This window comes from Myotis lucifugus, unplaced genomic scaffold, assembly GCF_000147115.1.
Source record: "Myotis lucifugus unplaced genomic scaffold, Myoluc2.0 scaffold_144, whole genome shotgun sequence".
Classification (NCBI taxonomy): Eukaryota; Metazoa; Chordata; class Mammalia; order Chiroptera; family Vespertilionidae; genus Myotis; species Myotis lucifugus.
In genome coordinates, this window is record NW_005871192.1 from 672608 (window position 1) to 694336 (window position 21729).

Consider the following 21729-nt stretch of genomic DNA (forward strand, 5'->3'; position numbering starts at 1 on the left):
GTATGAGGCATACCAAAAAATATAAACAAAAGAGAGCATAGATATTCAAGAAATTTAGGAGTGCCATTACAGGGAAAACATAAACTTGATGTTGCTCACTGACTCTGACACCCAACTTTGTTTTTATCATGAAATACACAGCCTTCACATAAGCACATACATGTGTCTTGCTTTACAGATACAGAGATTGAAATCAAATGAAGTTTTGGCTCAGCTAAATTAATCTTTTTATATTTTCATTCTATTATTTTTTTTTCAAGAAGAGTTTACTATATAAGCTTGATTCTGGATCAAACAAGCAAAATGATACATCAGTAGCATTCTAAAGTCATTTATCATCTTTATCAATATAGTCATAGGAACGTGGGAGAGAGCTGACTACTAAGTGGAAGAATTTAAAAACAAACACACAATTATATATAATATAAAGGCCCCTCTCCACTGCTACCATTAAATGGTGAAAAGTGAGTTCCCTGTCAATCACTGGAAGTATTTAAGTAGAGACTGGATGACAACTTGCACTGGTGTATGAAAACTGATGTATTGTTGAAGTAGCTTCACAACTGGTATGTATATACATGTGTGAATACATATGCATTAGATACACATCTATGCATATTTGTGTAAACATATGTCTCTCTATATGATTGGTGTGATTTGGGGGAAGGAATGGGGGAATGAAACATCATTGGGGAGCTGGACGAGATGGCCCTAAATGCCTCTACTGGGACTCTAATTCATTAAGTATTTGGAGATTTTCAATCAAACTTTGCTTTATTTTATAGTTCACAATAAAATTATATCCCAGGCTTTGTTTAGTTTGAGACTGAGCAAACTATTGTGGATTATTTCCAACTGCTATGTTTGCAATCTGTTTTAAGCCCTGGGTTCTAAAAAGCAGCCGACACCCTGAAGACCTAATGAGCCCCGAGAATGGAGCAAAGGTCTCTCCTCGCTCGGTGGTTATTTCAAACCCAATGCTAATTCCTGCTACCTGGGGAGCTGTTCCCAGTGTGGCTGATAATACACTCAGCAGCTAGCCTATTTTTCAGCTTCTCCTGTTTTCTTATAAATATATTAATAAAGAGAACAAGTTCTTTAAAAAAACTTTCATAATGTTTTCTAGTTTTACAGAGCTACTATAGCTTTAAAAAAGCAACATAGAACATGGAATTTTAAAATGTTTTGAAAAACAAAGTCCCCTCAAACTTTCTGAACAATAAGAATATTTAAAAAAAACCCAAACCCTGCCTTTTTTTTTTACTTAATTATCATACTTTGGAACAAAAGGAGGATATCTAAAGCCCCTATTCAGAGAAGTACCACATCTGGAGTTCCACATGGATGGTATTGTGGTAATACTCCAGGCAATGTTTGTTTAGCAGTTGGCAACAGGGCTTTAGTGACTAGGGTCCAATTGCAGAGGAAATTCAGAAAAGGACAAAGGGAGTGAAAGAAAGACATAACATAAACCCATCCACTGAACCTAATCAGAGTGAATTACTGTGTCCGCTCTACTGTAACGTGAGCCTATCTTAAAATGGTTTTTGAATGACAGGCTTCAGTCTGAGCGGGCCAGTATTATTCGAAAGCAGAGCTCAGGATGGCTTGCAAAACATACTACCTACCATATTATTTTGACAGAAAGACACAAAATCTCTATGCACATATGAAAGAAGCAGAAGATGGATTGACTAGTTCTAGCAGCAGGACGATTGATTTACGTACCGAGGAAGGGGATGGTAGAGGTCATAAGGCATGATCTGCTTGTATCCGCCACTGTTAGGAACAATAATGCCAACCCTCTGAGTAGAAGGTACACACAATAAAATAAACACTAAATAATTACATTATACACATTTTTTAGACAAATGCAAAACAACATTAATAAATTGTCTTGAAAACAACACACAAACAGTTCAATATCTTTATGCTACCATATGGTTTAGAATGGGGCATGTTCTTTGAAAGGGTGCCGTTGACTATAATTAGTTCTCTGATCCAAGCAGGAAATACCAAGGGAAAGGGTGGTGGCAAGAAAACTTGGCACCTCATCATTAACTATGACACAATAAGCTTGTAAATGTTCTTTAAACCCCCAAATTATACATCCTATGAGGTCATTATTATCATCATTATTAATGTTACTTCCAGATGCTCACCAAGCAATTACAGTAACTGTGTCGCTTATGATGAAAGAGAAAGCAATAGAGAAGAGTATGTACCTGGGAATTGACAATGCTATATAATGTGCTACATAACCCAGCAAAGAGGTTTCTTCTCTTGGCAGACCTAAGGATTTTAGTAATGGCTGGAAAGTAGCCACTTGGTTACTTTATAAAGGGGAGGAGAAGTAGTGAATATAGTAGGCAGCTATCAACAAAAGCAAGATCCCTACCAACATAAGGCAGGACAATTAAAATGAGATAATAAGTATGAAAGATCTTTTCTGTGATAGAGTATTAACTGCTATTATGGTGGTGGTTGCGATTGTCATGACTGTTGTTAGTATACCTGGTGCCCTGGGAAACCTGTGCGATTTAGAGAGAGAGAGAGAGAGACTAAAGAAGCCTTGAAAGTGACATGATAGTCTGTACGGCTAATGGATTTACAAGGAATGATATGATAGGCTGTGTGGAAGGCCCCAGAGGCCTTCAGGACTCCAAGAAACGACACTAATCTACCTCACTGAATTCAACTAAAGTCTCCAATTGGCAAGACTTTCTTATTCCCGAGTCCCCTGGCTTGTGGAAGATATATGACTTCTGGGTCTTAGATGAAAGAGCTAGTATAATAGACCCTCCCTCAAGAGTGCAAGACAGAGCTCAATACACAGGTCACCCTGGGGCAGAGCTTGATTGGATATGAGCAGCAGGTGCTTATTTTGCAAGTGACAAATGACAGGAAGTCCCTCTTTTGAATCCTGAAGGAACTCATGTATTCTATATGTATTCCTGAGTGTATATTTATATATCTCTATTCAATGTAAATGTTTATATCTATATTTAATATAAATATTTATATCTATACTCAATATACATGTTTACATTTATATTAAATAAGTAAATTAAGGTTTTTGTTTAAAGACCTGGAAAATGTTCAAATGGAATGATGTAGTATTTTTGTTTTTTTAATATATGGCTTGCAAAGCTTCTGGGTAGAAAAAGTAAACTGGTTATACTGTGGATCAGAAAGATTAAAAAAATCACTAAATGGCAATCATGAGGAAATGGAGATTATAAGGAACAAAGAGGAAGTGATAAAGAGGTAATTCCTAAAGAAATTACTGAAAGGTAAGGGGATATGTGAAAGAATTTAAATTTGAAAGAAAAGGAGAAACAAAGCTATGAAGATAGATTTCCCAGGAGGGACAACAATTGGGGTACTAATTTACTTATTTATCTTACATTACTAAATTTCTGTGTTTATTGACATGAATTAAGTTTTTTAAAAAACTTATTTGTATGACTCAATTTTCATGGTGTATGTATATGTGTTACCCTTAAGTAACAGTGTTCATGAAACTGAATGTTGCCTTTTGAGGGAACGCAAAATCTCACAGCTGTAACACAGGAATGAAATGAATATTAAAATTAAGCTCTTCTCCCTGTTTTTCCAAGTTAGAGAAACTTCCTATTGTTTTCTGCCTTCTACTAGACAAGAAATTGGATATGAAATGCTAATCCTGTCTGCTAGTGTGATATCTTTACAATAAATCTTATGTCCAATAATTTAGAAATTTTCTTTCTAAAGAACCGTATTTTAATGAAATGCTCCCTTCCAAAGTTCTTCTAATAACTTGGAACATAATCTAATAGTACTTAATTAGGAAATAAATTAAATTGACTTCGCAGTAATATTTTAGCTAACCCTAATATGCCTACATCAATTTCTAATTGCAGAAATGCATATCGTTGCCTTCTCTTCTCAAGAAATTTATAGCTATAATTTGTCATCTTCAGTATTAGAATGAACTGTTGCAGCTCTTTGCCAACTGATTTATCAGCTGATGATATTTAAAACGGAGGCAGTAATGTTGAAGGAGACAGGCTAGAAATGAAAAAGAGGGAATAAAAGGGGGGAATGTATAGAATTTGAGAGGTTAGGCTTTGCTTTCGACTGATTTAGAAATTACGTTTTTGTTTAAACAAGAAGCTTTAAACCTGGATTCAGCAAAACTATAGCTATATTTGTCTTTCTATGGCATGGGTCATAGTGAAGACTCATAAAATGACTCTATGGCACCTGTGAAAACAGAAGGATATCAAAACAATGGTGCTCTGTCCAGTCCTGTTCATGCATATGCCTGTGCAGGGCCCTGCTCTCTCTTGGGGTTCATGCCATGGCCTTGGCCTTTCAGCACACTGTCACCGAGGGGCAGGCTCTGCTGCCGAAACTTAACTTTCTATTGCTCGCCTTTGAGACACTGGACTTTTATCTTAGGCGGAGTGTATATATTGAGGAATGATGACAAAGGATCTCATTTAGAGATGTTAAGAAAGACTTCCCATGTTTAGGTCTTGATTTATAGTATGTGTATACATGTATGTACTCTTACCTGTGTATGAATGTGTTGGGCGTGGGGATGGAGACAAAATGATTTTAAAAAGAATTACAGAGGGAAGACATAAGAAACAGTTGGTTTGAGGGCAAACCTTTTCATTCTCCATTGCCTTAACTATTCTGACCCCTCAAGTACCTCTTCTACTGGGGAGTGAACTGTCTCCCTCTTAAAATCCCAATGTCAGGGATTGTGGTGGGAAGCAGAGAAGATGATGATGAGGAGTAAGTGGTCATTCTCATGTGAAGGAAGTCATCACACCAGATCCTGTCAAAGTGCACACCTTGCAGAACTGTCCAATGACAGGAGGGTGCTTCAGTGTCGGATAGGCTCATGTCATGAAATATTAAGCAGTCTATAAACCTGAAGCCTTTGGAACCATGTTTAAAGACATGGAAAATGTTCAAATGTAATGTCAATGTAAAAATAATGCAATGTAAAATAGAATATACAATGGGATTCATAATACTAAAAAGATTCATGAGTTCATATATTATCTATACAATCATTTTCACAAAGTGTATGGGTATGTGAGTAGTGAGTACATATGTGTGTGCATATATATCACACATATGTATACACAGATATACTAGAAAAATACCAAAACAGTTATTTGTTTCTGGTGCTTAAGTTATTGGTGTTTCTTTCTTTCTTGTTTTTTTTTAATGTTTCTCTGTTTTCCAAGTTTTTTTAATGTACAGTCAGAGGAATTAGAACATTCAAGTAAAAACAAAACTCAAGTCTGAGAAAGTATAAAACAGAGACCCTTGGAAAATGTAATATAAAATCTAAATGAGTTCATCACCTCAAATTCCATATGTTATTTAAAGATTATTGAGTTTTTGTCCTGAAATCATTGAAGAAGCGACTTTAGACACTTTCCTGGACTTTAAAAATCAAGGTATGCAGGTTTACACTTCTCAGCTGGAATTTACATAGAGTGATAAATCTCTCCAAGAAAAAAATCCCACGATAACTAACTCTATGGATGCCTAACTTGTGGGGTTCTTTTTATAAGGAGTCCCTTTCCTGGTTTCCACTGTCCCTTTCGGTGGCTCTCTCAGGACCCCTGGCCTCTCCTCCAGGCTGCAGGGCCTCCGTTCTCACTTCCTGGCAGCTGGATGTTCTCTAGGTGTGTCACACTCAGAGCATCCGGACAACTCATCACCTCCCCCTGCAAACTGCTGCTTCTCCTGCGGTCACTTGCACAGTTCAGAGCACTGCCAGCCTCCCATCCACCCCAGCCAGATACTGTGGGACATCTCTGCTTTTTCTCTGTCCTGGGTTCCCTTCCAGCTGCAGTGTCTGGGCCCTTTTGCAGCTGTGTCCTAACAGGTCTCTCCGCCTACAGGCATCGCTGCCTCCAATCCAGCCCGCTCTCTGCTGCCATAGCAACCGATACCTCCCTTCCCAATGCCGAAGTCTTCAGGGTTCCATAATGTCCAGGGAAGTTTCTTAGTCAAGTGCTACCTCTTCGAAAGCCTGTCCTTATTTTCCCTTTCAACACCTAGCCAGAAATTCTCTCTTCCATTTCCAAATACCCATAGCACCAACTCCTCTCATCACGTTTAACTATGTACTAACGCTTAACCATGCATAAGTGTTCTTTAAAACACCAAGGGACAGAATGCATATTGATTCTTTACCATATCTCTTAACACATGGCTCTGAACAGAGACAATTAGTAAATATTTGTTCAATAAAATCATGCTGTTAGTGTGCAAGTGCAAAGCAAGCAGTACTACTACCAACCAGAATTGAAGCAAGCCAACACAAAAACACAGTTAAAGAAACTCCCCAGCTGCCACTCACTGTGCACATCCTACCCCCCCTCCTTGCCTTTGGCTAGCTCTGCCATCTGTGTGAGGGGAGGTGGTTTGGCAGTTTAGGGAGGCTGCTCTGGCAGGCAGAGGTGACTGGGTGATCTGAGGCAGAGAAAGGCAGATTAATGGCAGCTGTGCTTCTAGCCTGCTTGGCTTCACTCTGCATCTCTTCCATTGGACATCTCCCAGAAATAGCCACGACAGCTTTTAAAAAATTGTCTCTTCCCTTTCTGTCTCATGTGTCTTTCAGATACCGGGCTGTTGTGTAGGTGTACAACTCAATTCCGCCAGGGCAGTCTTGGGGCTCAGACTTGAGTTGATTCTTCTTTGCCTTTGCCGTGGTACCAAGGACAGAACTTGGCACAGGTTATATACGCAATAAAAAATGAATGAAACTGTGGGCTGTGGGAAGAGTTCTGGTACAGAGAGACCAGTTCATCTTCTCTTGACAACTCTAGGGCAATAGGAACCAGTCTCTTCCTAAGCAATAGTCAGAAAGGGGCACGAGATAAGTAATAAAACGTTGGAAGAGAAACAATCATTTCCTTTTTCATGAGGGGCAGAGCACAAAGGATCTTGGCGTAATGAGCAAAGAACCTCCCAAGGACCTGGGAGATGGAAGGTCTGTTCTCCCTGCCACTCTCTTGCTGTGTGACCTTGCGTGCATCAGGACTTTTGCTTTGGTCTTCTGCAAAATCCAAGTATGGGATGAAATCAGGACTTTTAAGATGAAGTAGGAATGGGTGCCTGGAAACCAATCTCCTGGAGTGCTATCTTACCTGCCGCTTTCCTAGCGACTGCTGAGGGCGGGACTTGGAGCTCTGTGGGCCACTGATTGAAAACCATCTAAAAATCTCTCCTCCTCTAATATTTCGTGACTTGATGAAACATAGTAAGTTTCCCTGTTATTTAAAGAGCCAAGTTGGGATCCAGCAAATGAGAAAATATTCTGTAAATAAGTCACACTTTTTTTTTTTAAACCATAGTACCTACTAGGCAACATTCATTTATCTTTTGGAACCAGACCAAAACAGTCCTGTGTCATTGTTTAGGATTTGAAAACATTTTTAAGGCACATATTTATTTTTTTTGGCTATGAAACCAACTACTGGAGAGTTTTTGATCATTTGACCCAAAGTATTAAAAATGTCCTCACACCTGTGTTTCTGTAGTTAAACATTCTTGATACTAATGAATGCACTTTCTGAACTGCTTTTAAATAACTGGGACGAATTTGCCCCTGGGGTTTGGTAATTGCTTGGTTGGAGTAAACAACTGTATTTATACTTATATGCAAGGGGCTTGCTTAACCTGGGTGTGTGGTCAATTCAAAGACTCAGGGCCCCAGCTTTGCACTGAAATAGTTGACAGTTCTGTGCTGGCCATGGGGATCTATGTTGGGTTTAAACCAGATCTCAGAGGTTGCTGAAGCCATCATGAAAACAAGGGTACGTGTTGCAGAGATGGCACAAATGCTGCACCAGGGGCCAGGTTCCCTGAGTTCATGTAGTATCAGAGATATTCTTGAATTGGAAGCACTAGGATCTATGACCCAGCTCCCTTTTGTCCACCAGAACTTGGGGCAGGTCACTTCACCGCTTTGGGCTTCAGTATTTTCACCTGTAAATATGCATGATGATCTCTGTCCTGCTAACTTCTCCGGGAATATAAAACTAAACTGACATAATGGATGTGAAAGCCCTTTATAAGCTTCAAATAGAAGCAACATTGGAAAAGTCATTTTATAGGCTTGGCTCTAATTTAAGAGTAATAGCTGGCTTTTGTTGAGTGCTTGGCCCCTTGCTAACGCCTTACATGCATTATCTCATTTAATTCTCATAGCTACTCTCTGACTCATTTTATAAATGGCAAAGCACAGGCCTAGAGAAGTTGAGTAAATAAGTTACTTAGCTAGTAAAATCAAACTGATAGATTGAGGTTAAAAATGAGGATAATGATAAATACATTTTCTATTAACTCACAAGTTCATTAAAAGAATTGCAGTTAATTAAATGTAAAAATTTAAATGTGAAATAGCAAGTGATTATTATTACTAGTGATGAGTGGCTTGGTAGAAGAACTGAATTGACTCAATAACTGAGTTATACATTGGATACTGTATGATATGTTTATAAACTTGGGAAAGATGACCATGCACTCTACAAAGCACCAGAACTCTGTTTTGTTTACCACATTATAAATAATGCATGAAAGTGGAAATGAGGTTTTGTGGTGATCTTTCTAATTGTTGACTCATTAGCTGCTCAAAGCAGTATATTTAAATGAGGCTGATCAAAAGAAGGAAGTTATTACTTTTCTAAATCACTTACCTATTGTAATAAAACAAAAAGGCTGCTGTGATTAGGAAAACATTGTATTACACTTTAATTGAAAACATTTTCTAGTTCTTACATTGCATTCTCCTTTTTTGGAGACGTACCTGGCATAGATCCCATGTGAATTAAATGACAGTGTCTCCAAGCTACCTCAGGGGGGTTATTAGACAACTGCATGCTGGGATCAGGAGATGCTAATGATCTTAATTTCTCATGGTCATTATATTTAAAAAATCTGACAAATGTGATTTACTTTCATGAAGATATTTCCTAGGGATTTGTGTCTCTTATTGTAAAGATAAGAAATAAAGAACTACATTTTTAGACCCATGGATAATTCTAGAGTTTTATCTTTTCCCTTCATGGAGGAGAAAACTGATTACTAGAGTTTAAGAGTTTCTCTGATGTAACGTTAACATTATCACAGTCATGATCTTAGTGGTAATAGCTGCAGTCACTAACGTGTTTTGAGTACTTATCATATGTCAGGCACTCTGCTAAGCTCTTTAATGTAATATGCCATTTATTCCTCATGACAACTCTATGAGGTAAGTACTGTTATTATCCTCACTTCACAGAATAAAAAAACTGAGACTCCGTGTGGAGAAGTAATTTGCCAAAGGCTACTCAACCAGTAAGTGGTCGAGCCAGGATCCCAGGCCAGGCTGCTGAGCTCCAAAGCTCCCCTCTGACCCACCAGGCTGCATGGCCATTGGACTCATCACCAAATTAGCGTGACCAGGTTTTAATGTGCCCACTACACATCCTGCCTCTCACGCTGCAGATCATTTCTTTACAATTACATTAGGATTCAATTCTGAGATTTTGTTCACAATTTGGTACCTGACCAGGATGACTTACACAATTTTCTGTCAAATTAAATGGAGCTGGACAATAAAAGTCCGCTGGAACTCCCAAACTACTGCCGCTTGGGCCATACCAATTTGGACATTTGTTTAGGACCTTTGCTCTGAGTTCCTTAAGGGCGGGGGGAACCTGGAGGCAGTTCCAGCTACAAACACATTTGTTTGCTAATGACTGTGACCATGATACTTGATGAAGGAGAGCTCTTTTCATTAGTCCAAGCCTTGCCAATATAAGCCCCTTCAAACCAAATCTGAAAAGGTGGTTCTGTGATCTTCTCACAAACAATGTCTTGCACAATTACTCCCAGGCAGCCGTCACAGTCTTACTAATCTCAAAGAAGGAGACATGTAAGGCCAAATGTAGCCTATTTTACATTTAAAGCCACTCTGAAAATACAAGGTGCTCATTAGCTGACCTAAAACTATGCCTCTTTAGTCATTGGTGAAGCATAGGCATATAGTTTTGGTCACGTGATGGACTTTACCCTTTACCCAAGAGGCAAAGATGACACAAACCAATGCACAAACCAGCAGGCACTGCATGAAAAGAAAGTCTCCCAGGGTCAGACAGAGCTATGGCTGCAGCACGGCAAGCACGAGAGAGAAATTTACATTTGATTAGATTTCAAGTGTCTCAGCTTCAAGGGTTTCTCCTGTAGTGTTAAATGAATGAAGCAGAAAACAAGTTAAGCATGCAGTGGATCCCTGACATCCAGGAGGGGCTTGCCTCTAGACTTCTGGGAGTGCCCACGTTGGCACTGCCACCAGAACATATACTGTCCTGTGTATATAGAGCAAGCCAATACATTTTTAACTTTATCTTTCCTCCCATTATAACTATTAAGTTTGGTTTTCCCTTTTGAGAGCACTTCTGGCTAGGAAACAAAGTATTTTATCACTTCAAAAAAAAAATGGCGGCGTAAATGACACCAGCAAAGAGCAACAAAGCTCTCTCGGGATGGAACTACTGGCCGCCAGGTAGACTCACTTGTTAGTCTTATAGTGTAAGGGACTCAAGCAAAATGTCTCAGCAAAATGTCAAGTCATGGACATTCTAGCTTGCTTTAGAATAGTAGACACCAAGAACACTAAGTCACTGATATCCAAGTGTCTATTGCATTCAGTATGATTTCACCTGTGTTATGAGCTATAGACAAAATAAAAAAATTAAGCAAAAGCATTAACAGGAGTTACCTGAGAGCACTAGAGATTATTAGTGAGTTTTATTTTTTTCATCATAGCTTTTTAACTCGTTAACATTAAGAATCAGAAAAAGAGCCCTAAAAACATAAAAATTATTTTGAAAAAAATAGGCTTGATGTTAATGATCTTTTTAGCCCCAAGAACCACTAGATGAACCAATGCACAGCCATGGAGGCCAGTGGATGTTGCTGGTGAGTGAAATGAGCAAGTGATGTTGTTCATTAGTTCAAATATATAACATTTACTTATTTTAACGCAAATTAATGACAACAGTGATGCTCTTCGGAAAACAAATCCTTAATCGGATATCAAGGATTATGGTTAATGGTTGTCATATCCAATTTGTTTTGGTTTTAGACTTGTAGTAATGAAAAAGTCTCATCATCACAGAGAAGTAGTTGCTAATGGTAACAGCTTTCACAGCTCACCTTGCAATCTTAGGAAATTTAATTTTCCAATTAAGCTGGCATAATTGAAGAAATGAATGAGAGTGCAAAAAGTATTTGCTTTGGCGGTACAATGTTTTTACAATTGTCACCACAATTTTTATAACTTAACTTAGTTCAAATAAATTAAAATTAATTTGACATGTTTAAATATGTTTGTAAGTTATTATTTAGATAGTGTAAGATATAGAAAATAAAATTTAACAAAGCAACTATGAGAAACAACAGGTCTGTAGGCAGTTTGAAAATCACTCACTTAATATAACGAATAATCTTCTTACCCCCATTTTGTGGGGGAGAAAACTGAGGCCCAGAGGGTAAAGTAATGAGCCGAGGGTTACAAACTTAATTATTTAGTAACCTTTTTGCTGTCCACGGTCCTTCCGATCTTGACAGGGAATTAATGTGGCTATATGAATGGAATTTGTTCTCAAATAATATACTAGTACAATAGGTCAACTCTAGTCTAAGGCACATAAAGCAAACAAATATCTCACTGGCTAGATAAAATAAAAAACTTGTGACTTTAAGATTGTCTATATTTTCCCTTTTGGGGGCTTCTAATTTTGCACACAAAGGCATTGGTTTAATATTATTGTGTCACTCCTGATTTTACTATCAGACAGTTAAGTCTATAGTTAGAAAACAGTTCCTTGAGGATGGATTCTGCTAAGTCTGATGGGAGGGTAAATCTCTTCTATAGTCTGTTTATTCTTACTCAGACCATCACTTCTTATTTTCTCTTTGAACTCAGAAAGGTTGCTTTGATTCCAGGCATGCAAATGAGTTCAGTGAGTTCCCCAGCAATCCTGAAGTATCTTAACCTTGGAGCAGCATATCTACATTTCCTAAAGCAGATGCCTCTTAAACCTCTCCTACTGCTAAGTATTAATTTTACAGCTTTGTTTAATTACTCCTGGAATAAAAAAAGCAGCTTCCTGGCATGTGCCTTCAACTTACTTTTTCTTTCTCCTTTTCTTTTTTAAATGGCCACCTGTCCCAACATTTATGCATGTGCTGTATTAGATGTTTTAAAATAACATAGGATGCAGAAAAAGCATACATTTCACGGGCAAACGTCTTTCGATATAGAATGACCTTTTGCTTTTGGATAATAAGACATAGGCCATGAATACGATTCCAACAGAGGAGCTAGGTAAAAATCAGAAGCCAGAAAAAATTGCATAAATTTATTCTGATTGTAAACATTTTCTTAAGATGGTTAACGTAATGCTTTTATTTTACAACTGTCTCCCCTCTTTGTTCAAGTTTTTTCCCAGTGGGGAAAAGCTTTATGTAGTCATGGGAGTGAATCCTTCGTTTCTCCTAGAAATACACATACACATTTTTATGGAAGTGTGTTTAAGATTTTCAAAGTCTCTCCATGGCTCAGCCAACTTGACTGAACTGGGTTAACTATGCTTTTCAATGGAATGGAATTTCTGGTATAGATATGGGTAAAGATGTTTAATAATAGAATGATTTTAAAATGGGATTGAGTTACATTAGGTATAATTATCTTGGCTAATAATACTTCATAGCTTAATATTTCCAAAATAAAGACGTCCAAGCAAAATTCTGACACCTCATTCAAATTTATACCATATACAATTTTTAATATAGAATTTTCTGGTGTAATATGAAGCTACACTAAGCTTCACCTGAATGATATAATTATAAAATACCTATTATTTCTGTTTCTTACATAAAAACCTGTCATTCTGAGTTTACTTTTATAAGCTAGGTATATGAAATAGGCAATTTCACTTCACATGTAGCATTAAGAATTCATGAATACGAGGCAGAAAGAGTCCAAGTAAACTTTAAAAAGTTAACAGCAGAAAGCAAACCTAAAATTGTATTGCCTCCAATTCAAAGACAGAATGATTTTCATCCACATTGCTCATGTAGTATTTTAAGTATTCAAAGTTTTGTTTTATGCACATATATTTGGTAAACTACGCTTTTAATAAGTAACAATGAGGTGTTTCTCAGAAATTGAAGGAGCTTGCAAAAGACTTCTTTGTCTTTTGGTTTTCATGATTAGTTTTGTAGAAGAGTTTTCTTATGTCCTTCCTCATATATGGGGAGTGAGTAAGCTCATAAAGAGATTTAACAGAAAGTGCTGCAACTATAAATACTACACCTATGACTTGCACTTCTGTGACTACTCCTCATCTGAGATGTTTTATTGGTCAGTCTGATTCCTGATCCTGCAAGTAATTGAGGGCCAATTATGGTTTCCAAAAAGCCAACAGTGATATGTGACAGCATCAAGTGTCTCTTTTAAGCTACTAATTAAAAAGACCTTTGAAAATATTTTACTATTGGAAAGAAGTCCTGCTTCCTCTTTAATAAGGGCTGAGTTTATTCAAATATAGAACTGTTCTAAGACTGGTTTTGAGTCCAGTTAATCAGTATGGAAAATGGGTCAGTGGGGACCCTGAATGGGTCTGCTGTGATCATGTCACTGACTAGGTAACAGATTTGAAATGGAAAGAATCCTGAGAACATTGTGCCATCACATTTGTTAGGGCCACTGACCTGGACCTTGTTAAGGAGAGAAACAAGTAACCATGATGAACAAAAAACCAGAAGAGAAAATGACTGTGAGTGCTTCACGTGTAGCTTTATGAATGGAAAATCTGTAGAACATGGGATGGTATCATAGCAGCAAGAACAAGGGGCATGGACACTAATAACACCTGGTTAGGAATGGATACTGGACAGCAACATTTACTTATTTTTAATGAAAACATCTTAATCTAGGAAACTTATTTGAAACTTTATGCTTATAATAGATGAACTGGTAAATAGACTGACCTGGCTGGACAAGGATCCAAGTTGCACTCCTGAAGTTTGGGCTTGGGTTTGATGTTCTCTGGGTAATAGTGACAGTACTGATCGGCAACCACGCGGTTGCTCCGAAGATCGTAACACTCAGCCGATGTCAGCTGGTAACCTGCAGTATCAAACCATACGGGCGAGTTTAAAGGCACAGGTCAATATGATATGTTTCTTCATGCTTTTTAGCCATCCTCACATTAAGGAAATTCTTCCCTGATGTGCCAGTCATTTCCAGGACAAAAGACAGAGAAATGGAAGGCTCATTAACTTTTAATAGTTAAATCAGATTATTCAACAAATATTTGTGGTGTGCTTACTCTGTTCTAGGCACTGTTCTAATTTCTAGACATACACAAGTGAACAAGTTGGACTAAGTCTCTACATTCACAGAGCTTACATTATGGTAAATGGAGACATAAAGAGAAAGAAGAAGAAGGGGGAGGGAGTAAAGAAAGAAGTGTAAGATAAAGTGGCTATAACAAGAATAAAAATGGTATAAAGTGATAAAAAAAATAGTTAAATCATACTGTAGTTCCTAACCTACATGAGGGCATAAACTAGTTTACAAGACTCTGTCATAAGAACTATTATTGTTTATTTGTTTCACATAATCTAAAAGTCTAACACAGATTCTGTATCCCAAAGAGATCATCAGTATTTATTTACCAACCACCTCATGCAAGGATGCAAAATTGGCTCTGTTGTTCCTGGAGCACCAGAGAGAAAAACTCCCAGATAAATAAATAAATAAACCCCAATACCGCTCCCCTTGTCAACGGGGGACAATGGGAGATAGCACGGGATCAGGTCCTGCCAGCTGCCTGACATTATTTTTGCCTGATTTCAATCTGGCAGGGTTAAACGGAGTAAATGGATGATTAAATAACTTTAACAGTAGCCATTGTGAATTCCAAGGTTTCCTGCAGATAAAACAAGAAGCCTCCTACTGTATAATTTTTGCTTCACCCCAAATCCTTTGTCATTTCTCTTTAAGTTTCTAGCCAATATTTCTTAGGTTCCATGTACAAATTTCCACTCTTAGAGAATCCTCTTGAAAAAAAAGTGGTGCAGAATATTACTTAATTCTATTGATAACGTGTTTTACCTTTTTTAAACCTGCCTCTTTCTTGTCCTATGGATTTCTGGTATGGTTCTGATGAGGACTTAGATTCTTGGGGTGAAAAATAAATGTACATAGAGAATTTTAAAAAATTAGACTTTTTTTTCATCATTCTAACCCTAACTAACTCGAAAATATATTCTCTCTGGCAGTGGTTGAATATTGTTGTTACTAAATACATGTTAGGAAAGCAGATTTAGAGTACTTAAAAGTCTTGCAAAATTTTTTAGGAAATCAGACAGGTTTATAAACCAGAATTTCTGGCTTGAGGCTTTTTCTCAGACCACCCACAAAAATTAATTGTTCATTTAAGACCTAAAAAAAGATCTTTTAACAATTTTACTGTAAAGATGAAAAGCACTTTAATTTAATGGGTACGAGCACATGTTCCATTTAATCTTTTGTTTTATAAGAAAAATCAAAGAGCAAAATTTTATTTTATGCAAGTAAATATATCTTTAGTTGTCAATTATATTATACTCAAAAGCTGATAAGTTTATGACAAGATAATCATTTTATAATTTTTCATAAAATAATTTCTATTCAAGTACAGACTTTATCACATAGTGAGGTGTGGGTACAAGCAAAAAACAATTTATAAATCTGAGATTATGATTTTTAAAAATTATAATTTGTCAGCATAAAATGTTGCTGTGAAGCTTTCTAGAGTATATGAAATAGAAGTTTAGATTAAAAATTAAATAAATGACCAAAATCGTCAGATAATTGTATTTTCTAAAGTTTCAGAAGGTACTTGGAATAGCAATTCTTCACACTTAGCACAATGGTTAACCAGTTGAATCTGGAACCAGAAACATAAAAGGCAATTTAGAGATCATTTCTTAAGTAATTTTAAAACTGGTCCATGAAGGCTGGTTTCTATATTCCTCACATCTTTGCTCTGAGCAGTAGGTATTCCTTTTACTTCCAAGTAAGATTTCTTTTTTGTAGAAGGCTTTGATAGTTCAAAACATCTGAAAACCACTGATGGTTCTACTTCTTCACTTAGATGTGAAGAAAATAGGCCAAAGGGCTGGAATATACATCAATCTAACATTCATTGACTCATATAGGGAGCCATTGTCAAGGTTACTCCAAAAGCAGCTTATATGAAACGCATAGTGGGCATATTATTGAATTGCTACTTCTCTAAAAACACGGTGTAATTTAAAAAGAAAAAAGAAATTCCTGTGATTTCTTTACTTGAAACCACTCCCTATGTTAGTCATTACCAGGTGAATCAAAATAACATATTCCCACGAAACATCAACAAAATTGGCAGTTATTTTTTAAACCAAGTAATTTTCTATTCAGGGCATATAGAGGAACTGCAAACACTATTTTATTAAAATTCTTAAGATGTTGAGAGAATAGTTCTTTAATAATCAAGTTAAAAGCACTTTATGTATTTTTGATTAATTGCTTTTAAACTAAAATTTAACTTTGCTCTATGGAACCTCACGTTCAGCGATTTGTTCACATTATGTAGACGTAGATAACACAGACAAAGATAAATTATGTATGTTAACTGGTTTACAAAAATTAATGGATAGTCATTTGTCTTCATTTTGAGGTACCATCCTTCTTTGCTCTTGTCAAAATAATCTAGCGATACCTCTGTGGATTAGTTACTTAAAGCCAGCCAATTAACAGGCTTCCATGAAGCTGGAGCCAGAATATATTTGATGTGCTCATTTTTAAAGGAATATATATATATATATATATATATATATATATATATATACAATTTTACATCCATTAAATTACCAAAGCTTATAAAGTGATAATCCACAAATGGCTGGCTCAGTTGGAAATGGAACTAAGATATTCTGGAAAGAATTTTGGTAATACATGCCAATGGCCACAAAAATTCTGAAATACACTCTGGAGAATTTATTTCAAGGAAATAATTTCAAAGGAGAAAAATACTTCGGTATCAAGTTATCCATCACATTATAATAGAGAATTTTAAATGAACTAAATGCTCTTCTAAAGGGATATGGCTAAATCAATTATGAAATAATTCAAAGAAATTATTATGTAACCTGTATAATAATGAAGAGCAGAAAAAGGGGGAAAACCTTTTCTAGTGGCACAAAATGCTGTCCACACTACAGATGTGATGGGGCAGGGACAGACATTCATTTGGTGACTTTTTAAAAGAGATGTGTTTTTGTGAATAAACTAGAGGCCTGGTGCATGAATTTGTGCATGGGTGGCATCCCTCCACTTGTGATTGGGGCTGATCAGGGCCGTCTTGAGTCCTGATCAGGGCCAATCAGGGCCGGTGGCCAGGGAGGGACCACGGGAGGGCTCCAGGGTGTGTCTGGCCCCATCTTGCCCGGTCCCGATCAGGTGGACCCCAGCAGGAAGCTAACCTACCAGTTGGAGCATCTGCCCCCTGGTGGTCAGTGCACGTCAGAGTGACTGGTCAGTCGACCACTTGGTCAGACACTTAGCATATTAGGCTTCTATATATATAGATAAGGCAGTGACATTCCCTTTTACTGCACAGATTAAGGGGTAGAGCTGAAAAATAACTGAACCAAAGTCTGCAGTACAGTGATTTTTTCCCTCCTGGTAATAAACTACTTCCTTTAATTAAATTAATCTCTGATTCTTTTTGGACACATCATGCTATAAAATAGGCCATTACAAATACTCTTCACTTGATTCCCGAATAAATAAATTCACTTCAACCAGATGAATAGTTTTTCCTCAAATGAAAAAATCGCCTCCAGACCACACTGTTGCCAAGCTCTGACACTTTTTGTCCTGGCCTTCCATGGACTCAAGGAAAGGAGTAAAGACAATTTCCTCTAATGGGACTCCATAGACAGAAACTAGAGCATCTGCCTTATGGGAGGGCTTCAGGATTTGGCCTCATTCAGAAGAAAGGATCTGACCCCACAGCACTAAATTTCTTCTATGCTGAAGTGACTCTACTCTTACAATAGCCAAGTCTTCCCTCTTAGACGCCAACAGACCCTAGGCTAAATGAACAACACTGTTACCTCCTCCACACGTTGCTGAGCAAGGAAAGAAATCCGTCTCCCTCCATCGGTGGATGATGGGCTGATAGAAGGTGAACTGGACTGTGCTGTTAGCAGGCCCCGAGTTGTGGATCTGTAGGAGACAACAGCAAAGTAGAGGAGTTAGTGTGACAGGTATGTGCTTTCTGGGTCCCTTGCCACTCTAAACAAGGAAATGTGGTAGTGCTGATGGCCTTAGGCTGTGTGAAGGGTTGTGTTGGGAGAGAAGTGGCAACAGCTGTATCACCCGTCTTACCATTTAACCAGAGAATGCTTCTTGCATATACCTACTGTCACTATCATCACTTTCCCAGTTTTGTTGTAATTCCTGTAGGATCTTATCCAAAGCTAATTAGTCCCTCACCCTCTTTTATTTCCATCCTCTCTGGTATAATGGGTAAAACTATGTGGATTTTAAAATGTAAGATCAGAAAGAGACAATTTGTTCTAAGAAAATTTTAAATGCCATTTGCTGGAAAAAAAAAGAAAAAAAAGAGAAAGATACTATCTTTGGTTAAGAAAAATCAGAGTTAAAGAACTAAGTAGCTCTTCCCACTCAGAGACATACATGGAGTTTCCTGACAACTCGATGATTTATATATTTTAATGTGCAAAGTTACCAATTGGAAGTTTGCTAAAATGCAAATTCCTGGGCTCAAGCCCAGAGATCCAGGCAATTCGAATGTAGCATAGTCCAAGAACCAAACTTTGAAAAACACCAATTTACAGAATTGAAAGCAAATATATCAAATAAAACATGTGCTTATGGAAATGACAATTCCTTTGTGTGTTTTTTTAAAGAGAGGATATGAGGCAATAATTCTTTAATGGTTCTTAAAAGTACAAGGTTGAGAGAAAATACTCAAACTGAAAGAGAAAAAGGTACCCAACAGGAATGATGCCTTGATTTGGTGAAGACAGAATGACATATGACACAACACTTAGATAGCTCAGCTAGGGCAAGGCTTGGACTGATTATTATACTAAAGGAAGTTCTATGAACAACTGAGAGGACCACCTCTTACTCCAACTCCCTTACAGGAATGAGAAGTGTCATCAGGTGAATCCTGTGGCCAAAGTCTTTGTCAATATTTCCAAGGCTTACTGCCTCGTCTCTCAGATAGGTGGATAGATTCGGCCTTCAGATTCTTAAAAAAGAGAGCCTTATTCTTCTGCTACCGAATTTAACAACTGGATTAAACATCTAGGATGCAGAGGATAACAGAAACACTGAAGAAACAGGGAATAGGTCCTGACCCTCAGATGGGTGTTTGGCGTTTTGATGAGCATATGGGAATATTCCTCAGAAAATCTGGAAGAGCTGGAAAGGAGAAAGAAGAAAGAGAGAAAAGCTATCATTTATCTCATGTCATGCTGGGATTCTGACCCATGGTGCATCCAGGTCTTTCCTGATTAGAATAAACAGTGATACAATTCCCTACTTTAAAGCAAAAACAGCTGAAGCAATACGACATCTTTCACAAATGGGGAGCATGGCCTACAGATGAATATTTTTCAGTCCCAGTGTGTCAAATACAGGATATTTAATTGCTTGCTTAGGGATGTAGTATTAATCACATTCTTTGGAAAGTTTTTTTATTTTTTAACCTCACAAAAGCCTATAGCTCTCTTGGGATGTGTGGTTATCATGCTGGAAAGCTATTAGAAGAAGGCTCTGATTTGAACAAAAGCTCCATGAAAAATACTAAAAAGGCCAGAAAATCTGTTTAGATCCTGAGAGATGAATTGTTTTGCAAGGGTCCCTTTTGGGATGCTAGAGATTAAACTGAGTCCTGGGGAAGTGGGGGGTGGGGTGGGGAATCAAAATTAGCAGAATATAACATCAAGGTACTTGGACACTTTGATGTCATGGTGTCAAGGCGATATGGTGTCAAGCAAGAGGGTTACTAAACACCATGTTGAAGGGGAAAAAAAACAGCTTAGGAAGAATATTGTTCTTAATGAATTCAATGAGAGCGACGTGTAATGACGACAAATGCTGAGACTCTATGTCCACGTTTGAGAAGAGACTGATAACTGGATTGAACACCTAGGACGCAGAGGATAACAGGAACATGGAAGAAATAGGCAATAGGTTCCACCCCTAGATGGGTATTTTGTTTATTTTCATTGATAACATTCCTGCTTCTCCCTTCTCTGTCATTGAGTAGCTACAATTCCCACAGCAATCAGCACTAAATACGGTCCTACTTTGTGCAGGATACATTTTATTTATATTAAATCTAATCTTAAAACTCCTCCTGCATTATCTTCCACATTAGCATTACAGTGAGAGAATGGAGGCCCAGAGAGGTTAAGTAACTTTGTCAAGGCTACCCAGCTAGGAAAAAACAGAGCTGGGGTTTGAATTCAGGTGTGCCTGGTTCTAAAGCTGCCATTCTTTTCATGGAATCAAGCAATCTTTGTTAGTGCTGTGAAGATATAAGTATTTATCTTTAGCAGTATTCGTGTACCTCTCTTCTCAGTATCTTCTTAATTTTTCATTTTCAAGTAGGAAAAAATGTTTAAAATAAAAAGAAGAGGCTAACCTGATGTCTAAGTTTGATGGCCTAACTGTTGCTTACAGAGATGAACCACTGTGTTCCTTTTTGGTTTTATTAATTCTGGGCTGCTGGGATCACTGTTATCATCTGCTCTGAAGCATCATCAACCCTAAATCCTTAAAACTCAGGCCCTAGTATGAACGCTTCAGTGTGACACATTAGAATTTTGTTTAAGGGAGCTAAATACATCTGGCACGTGTAATTTTGACCTCCTTAAGTTAATAAGCAAAAAGAATGTCCTGAACCATACTTTTCTTCCTATAATTACAATGATTCGGTGTTTCAAATTCAATTTAATGACTTCTCACACTGAAAGTAAAGGAGACAAAACTGGACACTTGCCATAGCGACTGATTGCACTGTCATAATAGAGCTGCAGGGCAGTACAAATGGCATGTGGGTAGCAGTTGAGCTTTAAGTCCATGTAAAATCAAAAGAATTAGGAGAAATTTCAAATACACGAAAGGCATCAAATACACAAAGGCTCTCCCAGATGAAGCACTGTGAAATGCCATACCTCTTGCTTCTCATTTGGGAAGAGGGTTAGTTGTGAGCCTTGGAATGTTCCTCAACTAGGTTCTTTTCTTTCTATGACGTTGTAGGAAATTTTTCCCTCCAGACAGGTGAGCAGGGGGACTGGCATTCAGGAGTCCCCCACCCACCTTGGCTGCAATTGAGTTGCTGCTCTGGCCTGAGGAGAGGAGGACAAAAGGGAGCTGTTCCCATGAGCCTCTGAGCTGGAACCCACAATGGCATTCAACTTGGTCACACCGGTCTCACGGCAGCCAGGGGTGTCATGACCAGGCTGTGCTTGAAAGTGGTAGAAATACATCAATATGCCTGCTCAGAAGGGAATAACATGGAAAATAGGAAAAATCTATCTTTTCAATGTTTCAGTCTATTATGTTCAATTTTGGACTGTTCTGGTGGT

General features: G+C 37.7%; 1 protein-coding gene across 1 annotated transcript in view; it reads right to left on the reverse strand.

The window, feature by feature from the left end:
• ADAMTSL1 (ADAMTS like 1) overlaps positions 1-21729 on the reverse strand; it is an 863772-nt gene that overhangs the window by 220588 nt on the left and 621455 nt on the right. Inside the window, 3 exon segments of the mRNA XM_014460878.2 lie at positions 1729-1779; positions 14059-14197; positions 18217-18328. Of these exon segments, the coding sequence (XP_014316364.1) occupies positions 1729-1779; positions 14059-14197; positions 18217-18328 (302 nt within the window).